Below are 12,888 nucleotides of genomic sequence, written 5' to 3' on the forward strand. Positions count from 1 at the left end.
ACCAAAAACAGTGCTCATTTGCTCCACCTCTCAAGCAGAAAAGAAAAAAATCAGTTGGAAACAACTTCACAGGCATTTCCCATTTTTCAGTCCTATTTTTTTTTCCTAGAAGCACAGGGGAAAAAAGTCCAACTTTACTTATAAGCTCAGAGAATTTTTACCTACCTTTTACTAGAGTGTGTTTGTCAGTGGGAGAAGATCTTGCAAGAACACGAAGTTTTGGCCAAATTTTATCTATTCGCTCTTGCTCAATCTGCAGAAAGAGCATTGGTTATATTTTACAGGTAGGAAACCTAGAGTATCTGTTGTTCTCCTTGCTGAGAGACTCAGTATGCTTACCTCTCCTTTTTCATTGCGTATTCTCCTGTTAAAGTCTTTGCCCTCTAAACACAGGAAGTCTTCACCAGGATTCAGAATACCACATTTCAGTGCAATAGCACGAGCAGTGTTGATGTTATCACCAGTGACCATACGTACAGTTATGCCTGCACGTTGACACTTTTTTATTGCATCAGGTACCTGCAAGCAAGGAAAAATCCCACAGGCTTAGACTGTGCATTAGATACATAAATCTAGACTTGTGAGTAAAAGGAATGTTTATGGCTCAGTAAAGGATAACTTATTTTAAAATGAAGACTTCAGTTATAGAACATTTAAAAAAATTAAGTAGTATGCCACAATTGTTTTCCTAAAAGCTACACAAGTTGCAATTCTGGCAAGGGGCTTTGTGCCACTGCTATATCTGTTCCTCTCTCCCTTCCCTCCTGCAATTTTTCAAATACTACAGTATTGAAAATACCACAAAAATCCTCATGACATATTAGGCTGTACTGAGTACTGCCATTTTAGTTATGATTATGTGAAATAAACTACGGCTTATATGCCACTACTTCATCAGTAACTTTTACTGTGAAGTGACAATAGTGCAGATCAGCCCCAACTTTCACGTGCATGTGGCATAAAAGCTTTCACTATTGCAAAACCTTACACCTCAACCACAAGCCATACTCCCTGCCCTCAGTCTCAGGTGACAAGCTCACCTCTCTCCATCATTTCCCATGAGAAACTGGTAACAAGCACAATGGCTAATCTTTTCCAAACCAAAAGTCCTAATACTCCAAGTGGTAAAAAAATAACAAGTTGTTTCATTTACTGAGATCCTGCACAGTAAGTACCTTAAGTTATTAGTTTGTACAGAGCTTCAGTAACACAGCATAAGTGACATTAAGTAGTTTTAATCTGCTTTTATAGCTCCATTAACTTTCTCTTTAAGAAATTAGATTTTCATTTATTAAATATGCTTAAGGCATACAACAGCAGTTCAGTTCCTTGTACTCTGCATAACGAAAAACATGAATCCCGTGTAACAGAATCACTGCAGTTTAGCTGGTGACCCTACCTCAGGTCTCACAGGATCTTCAATCCCAACAACAGCAATGCATGTCAGACCAGTAACGATATCATTTTCATTGTCCCACTCTGGCTCAGGCTCCCCTGCTGGGAAGTCTCTGAATGCCAGGCAGATGGTTCTGAGACCTTCAGAGGCCATGGGCTCAATAACAGTTTTCACAATGTCATCGCGGTCCCTAGGTCTAAATACCTTTGGTTCTCCATTAGCACTCAGTATTTTGAAGCACCTGGAAAGAAAGGTTTAAAGAGCTATCAAATTTTAACCAGAAGTTCAACTCACTCTTCAGCTTATCAGTCAAGTCCAATAAGTTTCTATAAGCTGTGTTTTTGCTAGACCCTAACACACAGGCACAAAAATCCAGTAGTGGTACCTCTCTAAGGTAATCTTCTCCAAATACACTTTCTTCAGCTGCAAAACATACTTTCTGTAGAAAGTTAAACTGAGCCAATCATCCTAGGATGAAAGTAATGCCCGACGAATTTCAAACATCAGTTACCTCCCGGCAGTATCCATTTCTCCATTGTATGTAAACAGACTGGTGTCTGCACTGGTTGAGGCAATCCAGTTTCATGCTCAGCAAAATAATCCCACCATGTTAACAGCAATACAGTCTCAGAAGTAAACACACTTTCAGAACACTCATGAGGTGGCTGAACAGTTGCAAGCATTAAATTTACAGCACTATAAGCAAACTTAGGTACTGCTACCCTTAAGAACAAGAAAATTTGCAGCCTTTCCCCTTCCCCCCTAGTCTAAGTGCAAAGAATTCAGAGAGCATCTGGTATGTGAGCCACTGTGAAATATTACAAGCAAATATTGAAACTTATTTAAATGTTTGTATAGGAGACTGGGTTCACCACCATGCACTCTAACATTTCAATACTTGCTCTCCTAATTATGTTTCTTCATGCCAAAGATGCCATTGCTTTCATGGACAGCATATATACTTTAAGAATATTGATGCCATGAATACAACATTACTAATGATTTGAATAAGAAATTAAATCTTGCTTGTGTGCTCTTTACAAAGTTTTGCCATAAATTAACACTATTATCCATTAGTTTTACAAATTAGTATTACTACAGCACTGGGAAAAAAATTTAATTCAATACTTTCATTAAATATCAAGTTCAGACCTTACAGACCAGCAAAGATGACAAGTATTACAGTTAAGTGTACAGTTCAAAGATTTAGGGAATTCCCTAAAAGTTTCCACCTCATACAGAAAATTAAAATGAAGCAGTCTCTTAGAGCTTCAAAATTCATATCATAACTGAAATTCAAAGTCTATGTGAATTTTCTGATTTTACTTATCGGTTCAAATGTCAGCAATCATTAAGGATATCTAGTGTTAGCTGTAATCATAAGGCTGGGTACAAATTCAAACATTTCAATATGACTAAATACACATAAATACATTCCATGCAAAACCACACTGGAACTCACTTCAAATATTTGACTTGGTGATAAGGAAAGAAAAAAAATGCTCTACATGCAAAACCTTCTGCATTTCTTCTACACTTACTAGTGACTCAGTTGTGCCTTATAAATGTTCATGTTTAAGTTTCAGTATTCAAGTGTAGTTACATATGTTAAAATAGAGAAAGAGCAGCATAACTGACAAACAGATTACAGGCACTGCATAGGAAGCAGATTATGATGGCTAAATCTTTGTCCAATCCAGTGCATATTCTGAAGTAGTTTTGTATTTGGACACTATTCCTATAATATCCAAATCAGTCTAGGTTTTCTTGTTCTTTGCCAAATGCTCTTATTATCTATTTTGTTATTTCAGTTACTAAGTCAAGTGGACGACATGAGTCTGGGATGACTGAGTTCTAGCTACTGCTACAGTTCAGTTGTCCAATATTATAAGTTACAAAATACTTCAGAAGGTGGAAGTAATGTGAATATAGGCACATCTATTCATTGATAAGCTACACAAAAAAAAAGATTTTAAGTTTCATATCAAGAACAAGAGTACTTTAAAGATTAACATTTTGTTCTCAGCAAAAAGCTGAGAAGGAAGAGCTCATATTTTTTCTTTAGTATATTAGTACCTTCCTAGGTAATGATTTGGGGAGCTATTAACAAGCAAAAAAGTAAATTTATTTGATGAATATAGTCTATGTGCTACTCAGACTAGAAACACTTCGACATCAGAACCAAAACAGGCCTGGCTACCAATTGCTGTTCCTAGAGAACATGATACATACACGTGTGACATCTCTCCTCACCTAGTTAGGAGTTACCACAGATGACTTCACACCTATAAAGGTTTGTCCCAGTGGTACCTAATCGCTCACTAAGTCTAATCTCATCCTAATAAATCCTTTCTAGGTGGGCAGATGGATAAGGAAGCAATTGCTTTGTCACATTAAAACCCCTCAAGTTGCTCAAACATTCAAGTTCAACCTCCTGTTACAAAGATCAACAGCAAGTTGTACAGTCTAAGCAGTAATATGCTAAAAGTAATCACTTTTCAAAGGCACAAGCTCTTCCTGGAATTTAGGCATACCAACTATTGGGACTTTACTATAAGGCAGGTGAGCATTTTGATCTACCACGCCTAAAAGTAAAATAGTTTAACTAAAGCATGACCACCATCTCTTTCTCTTTTCTTTTGTTTTGAAGGGTAGGGCTGGGGTGTTTGAAGTAAAGTAATGAAAGTGCTAGTGGCCCATGTTACTGCAGAAAGTCAAACAACAGGAGAACAGAAGGACACAGGCTGTGAAGCTGTAGTCACAAGGGTACAGGACTGCTGCCCTTATCTGTGACTGGAGAGACAAGTATTCCATGGACTATGTTGTTTGTTTAGCATGTCAGTCTCTCCACCTATCACAACACAAAGGAAAAGTTAAGTGCTGAATCACAGTAATAGTTGTCCTTACTTTTTAAGAACTATCTCAGAGGCACCTTTACTGAATATCCGGAAACTGCCATCAGAGTTTTTCAACACGGTACTCATCGATTTTCTAACAGAATTGAAGGTGTACACTTTGTACAAATCCTCTTCTGGTATCTCATTTCTTACATCCTGATAATCACGTTTTAAATCCAAGAGCAATCCCAGCAAGGCACATTCAGTTTTATTTCCAACATGACGTGGTAGGCCACCTTCCTTTTCAGGAGGCTGCAAGAAGAACAAGAACCATCACTGATTAGGTTAACTTATAAACCACTGAAGCACAGCACTTAGAACACAAGGAAGGACAAGCTTAGTTCTGTGATGGGGAGGTTTTCTTTTTCAGTAATTACTTAATAAATTCCTATGAGTCATAATCTAAAGTCATATGCTGCTTTTTAAAAGTAACTTCTGTACCTATTTAGGATCTTTCAATTCTTCAGAAATCACCCATTAAGTTTGTATCAATCCCAGCATGACCTTTCTAAAGGACATTTTCCATTACTTTAAATATTTATCTGATCAATTGAGTGTAGACCCTGAACAATTGTTTTGGATTTTAAAAGTACAGATAAGTTCACATATACTGACTTCAGCAAGCTAAATGGAATTATTTCTGCTACATTAAAGTATTTTCTCCTGTAATAATTCTTCAATGACTTAGACTATGACCACATCACCTGTTAGCCTTCCTCTGAACAAACTAAGTCTTTAAGCTTCTTAAGTCTCACTACAAGTTCTGTTTTCCAGGCCATGGCCTATTTAACTGGAAAGAGTTCAGAAACAAGTTTCCAATCCTTTAATACCAGAAAAAGTTTCTTATCTCAGCAATGTGGGTTCTGCACATGCTAGTCCTATAAGTAAAGAAGTATTTATCTCAAAATATTTGAGTTTGTATATGCATAACACCACAGTATTTTTTGAAGCAAAATATGGAGAAGCACTTACTTCATCTGACATGTCTCAGGGGGCTAGAGCTGAACTACATTAATCATATGTCAGTGGTCCATTTTCATTGTTCAGAGCTGCAAGATTTTGGCTTTGGCTATACTGAATACTCACACTTTGAAAACATTCACTTTAATGTGCAGTTTAAGACATCTAGTTCTGGGTGCCCCAGTATGAGAGGTATCAACATCCAGGAGTAAGTGCATCCATGGCACACAAAGATAATACAGATAATACATATATGAGGATGAGCTGAAAGGGTGTTCAGTCAGGAGAAGACAACACTCAGGAAGAGAAATTTTTGGTGTGTATTGAGTGCCTGAATAAGGCACATGGCTGGAACAATGCTAAGGACTGTCTAGCCAGACCTTCCTAGTGATGCCCAGTGAAAGAACAGGCAATGGATACAAACTGAAGATTTTTAAGCTCCATTTCAAGATAAGGAAACACCTTTTACTCTAAGGGTGATAAAACACTTGATCAGGCTGCCCAAAAGGTTGCAAAGTCTCCATCCTTTGAGATTGTTAAACCCTGAGTGAGTGTCCTGAGCAATGTGCTCTAGCTGACTTCACTTTGATCAGGAGTGGATCAGAGGTTCTCTCAAGACGTCCCTTTCAGCCCTCTGTGAAGTAAAGTAGCAAAGAAAGAGTAGTAAAGTAGTAAAGAAAGAGTTAGGCAAAGCAGCCTAACTCTACCACAGTGGATGTAATTCAGTTAAAATGGTAGTAATAAGGAACTAGGTCAGCTTACAAATAGCTACCTTGTTCTTGGTATAGAAAGAGCTTTAGGAAACACTGTGAAGCTCCTCATGTGCTGTAACTCATTATAGAATTTCCATCTTGTTTTAGAGAAATCAGTGCTGTCAAACTTTATGTGCTGCCTCAAGTACTGCTATTGAGGAAACTCCTGCAGACATGCCATTTTTATTGGTTGATAAGTAGCTTTTGAACTGAGTTTTCACTGCTATTTGTGTACAAAGCATCCATAGGGGTGGCTTCTGCAAAATCTTGAAATGCATTTACTAAATTTTACTTATTATTTTTACTGTCTGAAGAATGTAAAGTATACAACATGTTGGAATAACTACAGTAAGGAAGCTATGTTTAGAGTTTAAGAAAATAATGCATATAAAATGTTAAAACAATCCACTCTGTAAAATGTGTAACAGTCAATTAGTCTTTCATTTCAAAACATTTTGCAAGTTTCAAATAAGATTTTGGCAAATATGTTACACTTCTAAAGCTTATGAACTTATATAGCAGTATCTGGAATAAAAATCCATCAAAATCCTTACCTGTAGTTATATTTTTTCATTATATTTTATGTAATGTACTACTCTTAAATATTAATTGTTTAATATTTATTTTCAAGTAGTGCTCAAATCCAGGCAAGACACTCTTCAAGTGGCGTAAACAGCCCCACTTATAAAAACAAACAACTGTGAACTTGAAAGGAAATTATCTTAAGATGTTATCTTTGAATTATCAGTTCTAACTGAAATAAGCTATTTTTTCCATTAAGTTTCAAATGAATGGTTGAGCAGTTTACAGCAGGTACAAAATAACCCTGCATTGTGCCACACATTTACACCGAAACTGCCTGTGGCCATCAGACAATTTGGATCTTTTCAGGAAATTACTCAGTTATCTTGATTGGAATTAAGAAATCCACTTACCAGTATTTTGGAAGTATAAGCACAATTAACAGAAATTCCTGTCACAAGATAAGCCATAGTTTTCTCTGGAATAGCTTCTGGTTCTGGAATTTTTTTATAATGTTTTTCATTGATGTAGGCTTGGACCACTGTCATTCTGTTCATAGTCAATGTTCCCGTTTTATCTGAGCAAATGGCTGTGGCATTGCCCATAGTTTCACATGCATCCAGATGTCTCACCAAGTTATTATCTTTCATCATTTTCTAAGGAAATAAAAGCAGTTAACAGCAATCCATGACCATTACTTGACTTCAGAAATTCTCATTTATGGGATCCAGCCTTACACAGCACTTTCAGAAAACACTCAGTCATTAAGTCATCTGGCATATTTCAGAGGAAGAACTTGCAGCTGCCTCTTTCTGTATAGATGCCCTCAAGTCCATTATGTCACAGTAAACTTCATTTTGAACAAGGTACATAAATACAATCTTAATCTCCTGTACCTGCATGTCACACAGACTATTGATACTATTCAGACTGTTGGGAGAAAACAGTTTATAACAATATTTAGAAATTGAGAAGAGGTAAAGTTTAAACTTTACCAGATAAAACAAAAAATGTTTCTGCTTACAAGAAACGTCTAATGCAGCTTATTGATCTATCTGAAGATCAGATAATATATATTTCAAAGATCCTGAATTCAGACTTATAATCAAAGTGGGAACCTAATGTTTCAACTAAAATAGTGAGGGCTACATGAATTTCATAGATTAAAAATCACTTTAAATTCTTTCCTTAACAGCCTTTAAGTGTTTTCACCTCTAAGCAGATGAATTTCAAATTATACAATAAGGCCACTACTACTAAGTGCTGCAAGTTATGAATTTAGAACATAGCCTAAGTACCCATCATCTTTACAATTCGATTTTAGATAAATAATCAGTCTCAGCATGCTGATGCAGTAAGAAAATTAAGAACACAAAGAGCTTAGGTTAAAAAACACCTAAGTAAGTAAGCAGAAAACAAAATGCTTTACACTATTTAGTCTTCAAAAAAAATCAATCTAGAAGCTTTCATAGCAATTGTTTAACACATCAGCTAGGTAGAAGTTCACATTTACAGAAAACTCTAAGACATCTGTTTATTATAAGCAAATGCTACAATGCTACATACTGAATCCATTTATCTTTAGCTGGTGACAACAGGCTGGCAATGCTTATTGGTCTTGTCAGTGTGTATTCATTCAGAGATGAAGAAAAGTATTGCAGGAGAATTCTTATGCAGTTCAGAAAACAAGAAAAGCTTCTTCCCAGTCTAACATATGTATATATACATATTTAACAGCTGATGAAAATGCCCACCTACCTTAAAAAAATCTATTTGCACTCTACCTACTTACCTTAACAGAGTAGGCCAGAGATATAGTGACTGCAAGTGGAAGACCTTCTGGTACTGCCACCACCAAGACTGTAACTCCAATAATGAAGAACTTCACAAAATATTGAATATAAATTGGGGTACATTCAGCAAGCCAAGGTCTCTTCTGAACCCAGAAGGTATCAATTACAAAATATAACACAAGGATAATGACTGTGATTGCAGACATCAACAAACCTTGTTAAAAAGAGAATAAACAGTTTTAAGAAATTATCTCAAATATTTGACAATACAGACTGTAGATACATGCAAATACTTCTGCCTTTATACAAGCTGGATTAGAACTAAGGTTTCAAACAGTCAAGTCAAAACATGGAGGCAGTTCTCAGAGGTGTTCCCGCTTCCAATGCAAGTATTTCCTCATGCATTTCACCTGCAAGTACCTAGAAATCTTTTTTTCTCCAATTTAATTGAAAAGCATGGAGCTAATTAGTAACAGGACAGACCAATATGTAAAGTCAATTGACTAAGCAGAACAAGAAGTGAAAAAATTCAGGAGGCCTTCACCAATTTTATGCTGACTGATTCAGTAGAGTGCTTCAGTGCAGTCTCAAAGCAGGAGGATAGGAAAATCCATGCATGAAGTAGATGAGTATTAAGGCTGTGTGGGGAACTACAATGGGTCAAAAGGTACATAAAGGAACACAACACCTCTTGGAAGATATGAAAAAAAAAAATCTTTGATGAGGACAGTAGTTTACAGTACACATATAATGGAATTTGTTTATCTCACTAAAAAATAAATATCACCATACACAACTGCAGAGTGCTACAGCTAAAAGTTTCATTGCTCCATTTCAAGCTGTAAGTGTCTAATGACCCAGATGATAAAGTCAGCCCTTCTTGAGCCATGAGCTGGGCTAGAAGTCTTGAAATTCCTTCGAGCCTAAACCTTTCAACAATTTACATGGAATATCCTGAAATATTTGAATGAAACCACTATAGACTAGATAACATAGCCTAAATTTTATACTGAACGTCACTGTTGTTTTAGCCTACTTTCAAGCAGAAAATCTACCAAAGATTTTGACAAGGCACCTGAATATAAGCTGATAGATAAGTAGGAAGTCAGTAAGGCATATGTATCACCAAGGCATATGTTAAGTGGAAAATTCTAAGCCCCTGAAAGTACTAGAGAATCTCGTTGACTGTAGCACATTTTCCAGGCTTCACTCAACTTACAGTTCTCTTGGTACATTGCTAAATGCTGTATCTAACCTAAAAAGATCTTTCATAACAGTTGTCCAATGTTATGAAGCTGGAATTTTCCCTCCTAGAAGCTGGCACTTGAAAGCCTGACTCTATTTAAACTAAGGAAAAATAAAAGCCATCCACATGACAGAGCCTGAGAGGCCATCAGCATACTCAGGCACAGCAGCATACCTACATGCATTAGAATTTTGCACTTAAGTAGCCAGCCTTGAGTGGTTTGATTATTTTATCTCCTCACAAACTATGCATGTTCCAACTTTTTTTAACATGACATCAACATAAGGAGAGTACCGAGACATTGTACCTGCTTTGCCAATCTGAACTGCAAGCTTTGTGAGTTTGCCTTGGAGAACTGACTTTTCCTTCTTTGGCAAGTTTGCTTTCTTCTTGTCTTTCTCATCTCCATCTCCACCATCTTCACTCTTCAGTGGCTGCATTTCCATGGCTGCACCATCCTGAGCTTTAGCTAGAAGATGAAAAAAAAGTTTAGTCATTGGTGAGTCTCTCAAATCAAGGATACCTAAAAAGCTTAATGCCCAGCTCCACTAAATATAATAGCACTGAGAATTATCTTGTATCCAGAGAGGCCATACTACACATGAATGTTTAAATAAGTGTATTGTGTACAGCTGATAGAGTACCAGGTTCAGCGAAACATTTGTTTTGGGCAGATTCACTTATGCCATCCTTACCATAAGCACTTTGGATATAAGTATTCAATATGCATTTTTACAGGGAAGTCTGTATTTACCTACACTCTTAGAAAACAGAATTGCAAGAAAGAATCAGAGAACCTGCATTTACCTTTGTTACGGTTTTCAACAGCTCCATCTTGCTTTTTACCTGTCAGAGAGGGAAACAAGTTGTGTTTTAGGCTGGCTGTGCAGAATTCATTATTTTATTTATGTTTTTATATAATAACTACATTACTCTGCTAAAAAAGGAAACTGCATTAAAAAAAAAAAAAGTAAAACATGTAAGTCAGTTCACAGAAACAGCTCATGGCACTTTTTGGACTTTACTTTTCACATACAAGACTGCTGCAGCATTCATCTACCATGGTTAAGTTTGCACAAATTACTGATACTGCCACTTATGGCTTGTGAGGAAGATGTCAGGATTGTCTTCACAAAAGACATCCTGATGTGTTTTTCTAGGAAAGATATTTATGACAATTCAGTGATTCTGGTGGCCTCCATCTTGCTGTATTCTTCCAATACTTGCCACCAGAATCTGACTACATCTGTAAATAAACTGCAGGGTCTCACTTTGAGAATCAGTGCTTTTGTACAACATTGCAGAAGCTACTGTGGTATAAAATATTCATAAATCCACAGCAAAGCTTAGTGGAGGTACAGCACTGGATTACTATTTACACAAACATATCCATAAATCTGCAGGCAATGTACCATACATGATGGTGAGAATAGCTCAAGCTCATAATAAAATATCACTCCCACCTCTGTTCAGAAATGGGGCTCAACAAGAGATCATAAAGAAGGACAGTGAAATAATGAAAGAATTTAACAAGTGAAATATTAAAGATTGGAAGACTAACACATCATGTGTTGTTTTGGGGGAGCTTAGAAAGTGACAAGCTTCATTTCTAAGTAGAGAAAGCAAGGTTATAGTTACTGTTTGTGATAAACTGAAATGAAAGCACAAAATTAGGCCATTTAGAACAAACCCCAAACATTTTCAGAATTACTGGTAATTCACCAAGTCTTTGGCCTTGGGTTATGTAGCCCAAAATTTACAAGAGTACTCAAGTAGAAGACAATCAAATTATCAACCAGCCTGTCTGGCATGACATTTAATATCTCCATTACATCATTATTGTAGACACACTCTGATTTCTACACATAAGATTTCTCCCAGCGTTCTCACAACAGCTTAAGAGGGAAAAAAAAAAGGCATGTTCACTTTCTCTGGAAGATGCCACCCCAGACTTCTTAAGAACTCATCATTGTTTCCTGACTTTGTACTTCTTCTCCCCTAGTTCCTCTCTTCCTCTTTCAGGAGTGAAGTTCTATATTTGAATTACTTGCAACTGCTTGTACATACATTTGCTTTCACTCTGAACTGAGCCATACACAGCCAGCTAAATATAGTCCCTTTAATCTCCTTAACATTCACACAGAAGTTAATTTAGTTTAACCTGAGTTTTATCAAGGGGAATCTTATTAGGCACCTAACTTAAGGGAAGGAGGAACCTATCTATCTTGGGAGAGAAAAAAACCCCACTAGTGTTTGGGTCCCAGGATACACCAAAACACTGTTTGAGAAGAGACTTCTGCTTTTAGAATAATAAACACTGACAGAATATTGATAAAAGCTATAATCCACTCTGTATCTCCTGTAGCAGCTGGTACTGTTATTTGTTTCCTTCTCCTTCCTCTGTAAGGAAAGGCACAGGATGGCAACTGCTTCACACTAATGACTGCAAGTGTTGCAGGTCAGCTTTTACTTTTTGCTGTCATGCTTGAGCTTGAAACTAACTTAGAACTTGCAATTCTTCTTGTAATAATTTTTCTAACTTGTAAAGGAACTCACAAGTTTTTTTTCAAGTTTCAAGAAGGGTCAGAATTGTAAAGTATTTGTGGGTTATGACAAGACAAAAAACCTTCAATCTCAATTCCTGCACAGAGCACACATTTTAGCAATTGCCTATTGAGTTTGAAAGTCTCTGAGAATCTTAAACACATTTCTATGTGAATTTTCCATTATTGTCTTGTATCCCTCTGATAAAAAGATCACCTATAAGTATGACTAGATACTTATGAGGCTGAACTTCATAATAACTTGTTTTCCATAAACAAGTATTTGCTATTAGACATCAATGCACCTTGAAGTTACACAAGATGAGAGTTTAACTATTTATACATGTTATGTATGGCTGGTTAGCAATTGCAAACTTCCCAAACTCTGACTGATCAATGGGATCTGAAGTTTAACTAAATTCCATGTGACAATATTTAGTAGCAGTGGTGCATTCTCAGGTCACTGGACCCAAGTTGTTTTTCCTGTGAAACCTACAGAAGGTATGAGATTTTTAAAAGCTTTCTGGCTTTGGATGACATGTTTTTATCCAGTAATATTCAAAAGTTCACCACCATCCCCACTCCCCCACCAAGGCATTTAAGATTATTATGCCTACTTTTCTTTTCCTTCTTTTCTTTTTCCTTCTCCTTCTCCTCTTCATCTCCTCCAGCCCCAAGTAAAGTAAAGATGATTCCAGTCTGAGAGTTCACACCTACAGCAGTAACCACCATTCTTCCAGAGCCTTCCATCACATGTGTACCTGAAAGATTGAATCAGG

General features: G+C 36.6%; 1 protein-coding gene across 6 annotated transcripts in view; it reads right to left on the reverse strand.

The window, feature by feature from the left end:
- Window positions 1-12,888, reverse strand: part of ATP2B1 (ATPase plasma membrane Ca2+ transporting 1) — a 60,447-nt gene that overhangs the window by 14,223 nt on the left and 33,336 nt on the right. For all 6 annotated transcript variants that reach the window (XM_064702044.1, XM_064702042.1, XM_064702047.1 and 3 more), the window contains exons 6-14: window positions 12,727-12,870; window positions 10,374-10,412; window positions 9,874-10,035; window positions 8,320-8,534; window positions 6,941-7,183; window positions 4,304-4,545; window positions 1,400-1,637; window positions 340-519; window positions 166-253 (exon numbers count right to left, since the gene is read on the reverse strand). In XM_064702044.1, the coding sequence (XP_064558114.1) occupies window positions 166-253; window positions 340-519; window positions 1,400-1,637; window positions 4,304-4,545; window positions 6,941-7,183; window positions 8,320-8,534; window positions 9,874-10,035; window positions 10,374-10,412; window positions 12,727-12,870 (1,551 nt within the window). The remainder of the gene's footprint in view (window positions 1-165; window positions 254-339; window positions 520-1,399; window positions 1,638-4,303; window positions 4,546-6,940; window positions 7,184-8,319; window positions 8,535-9,873; window positions 10,036-10,373; window positions 10,413-12,726; window positions 12,871-12,888) is intronic.

Source organism: Zonotrichia leucophrys, chromosome 1A, assembly GCF_028769735.1.
Source record: "Zonotrichia leucophrys gambelii isolate GWCS_2022_RI chromosome 1A, RI_Zleu_2.0, whole genome shotgun sequence".
Lineage (NCBI taxonomy): Eukaryota > Metazoa > Chordata > Aves > Passeriformes > Passerellidae > Zonotrichia > Zonotrichia leucophrys.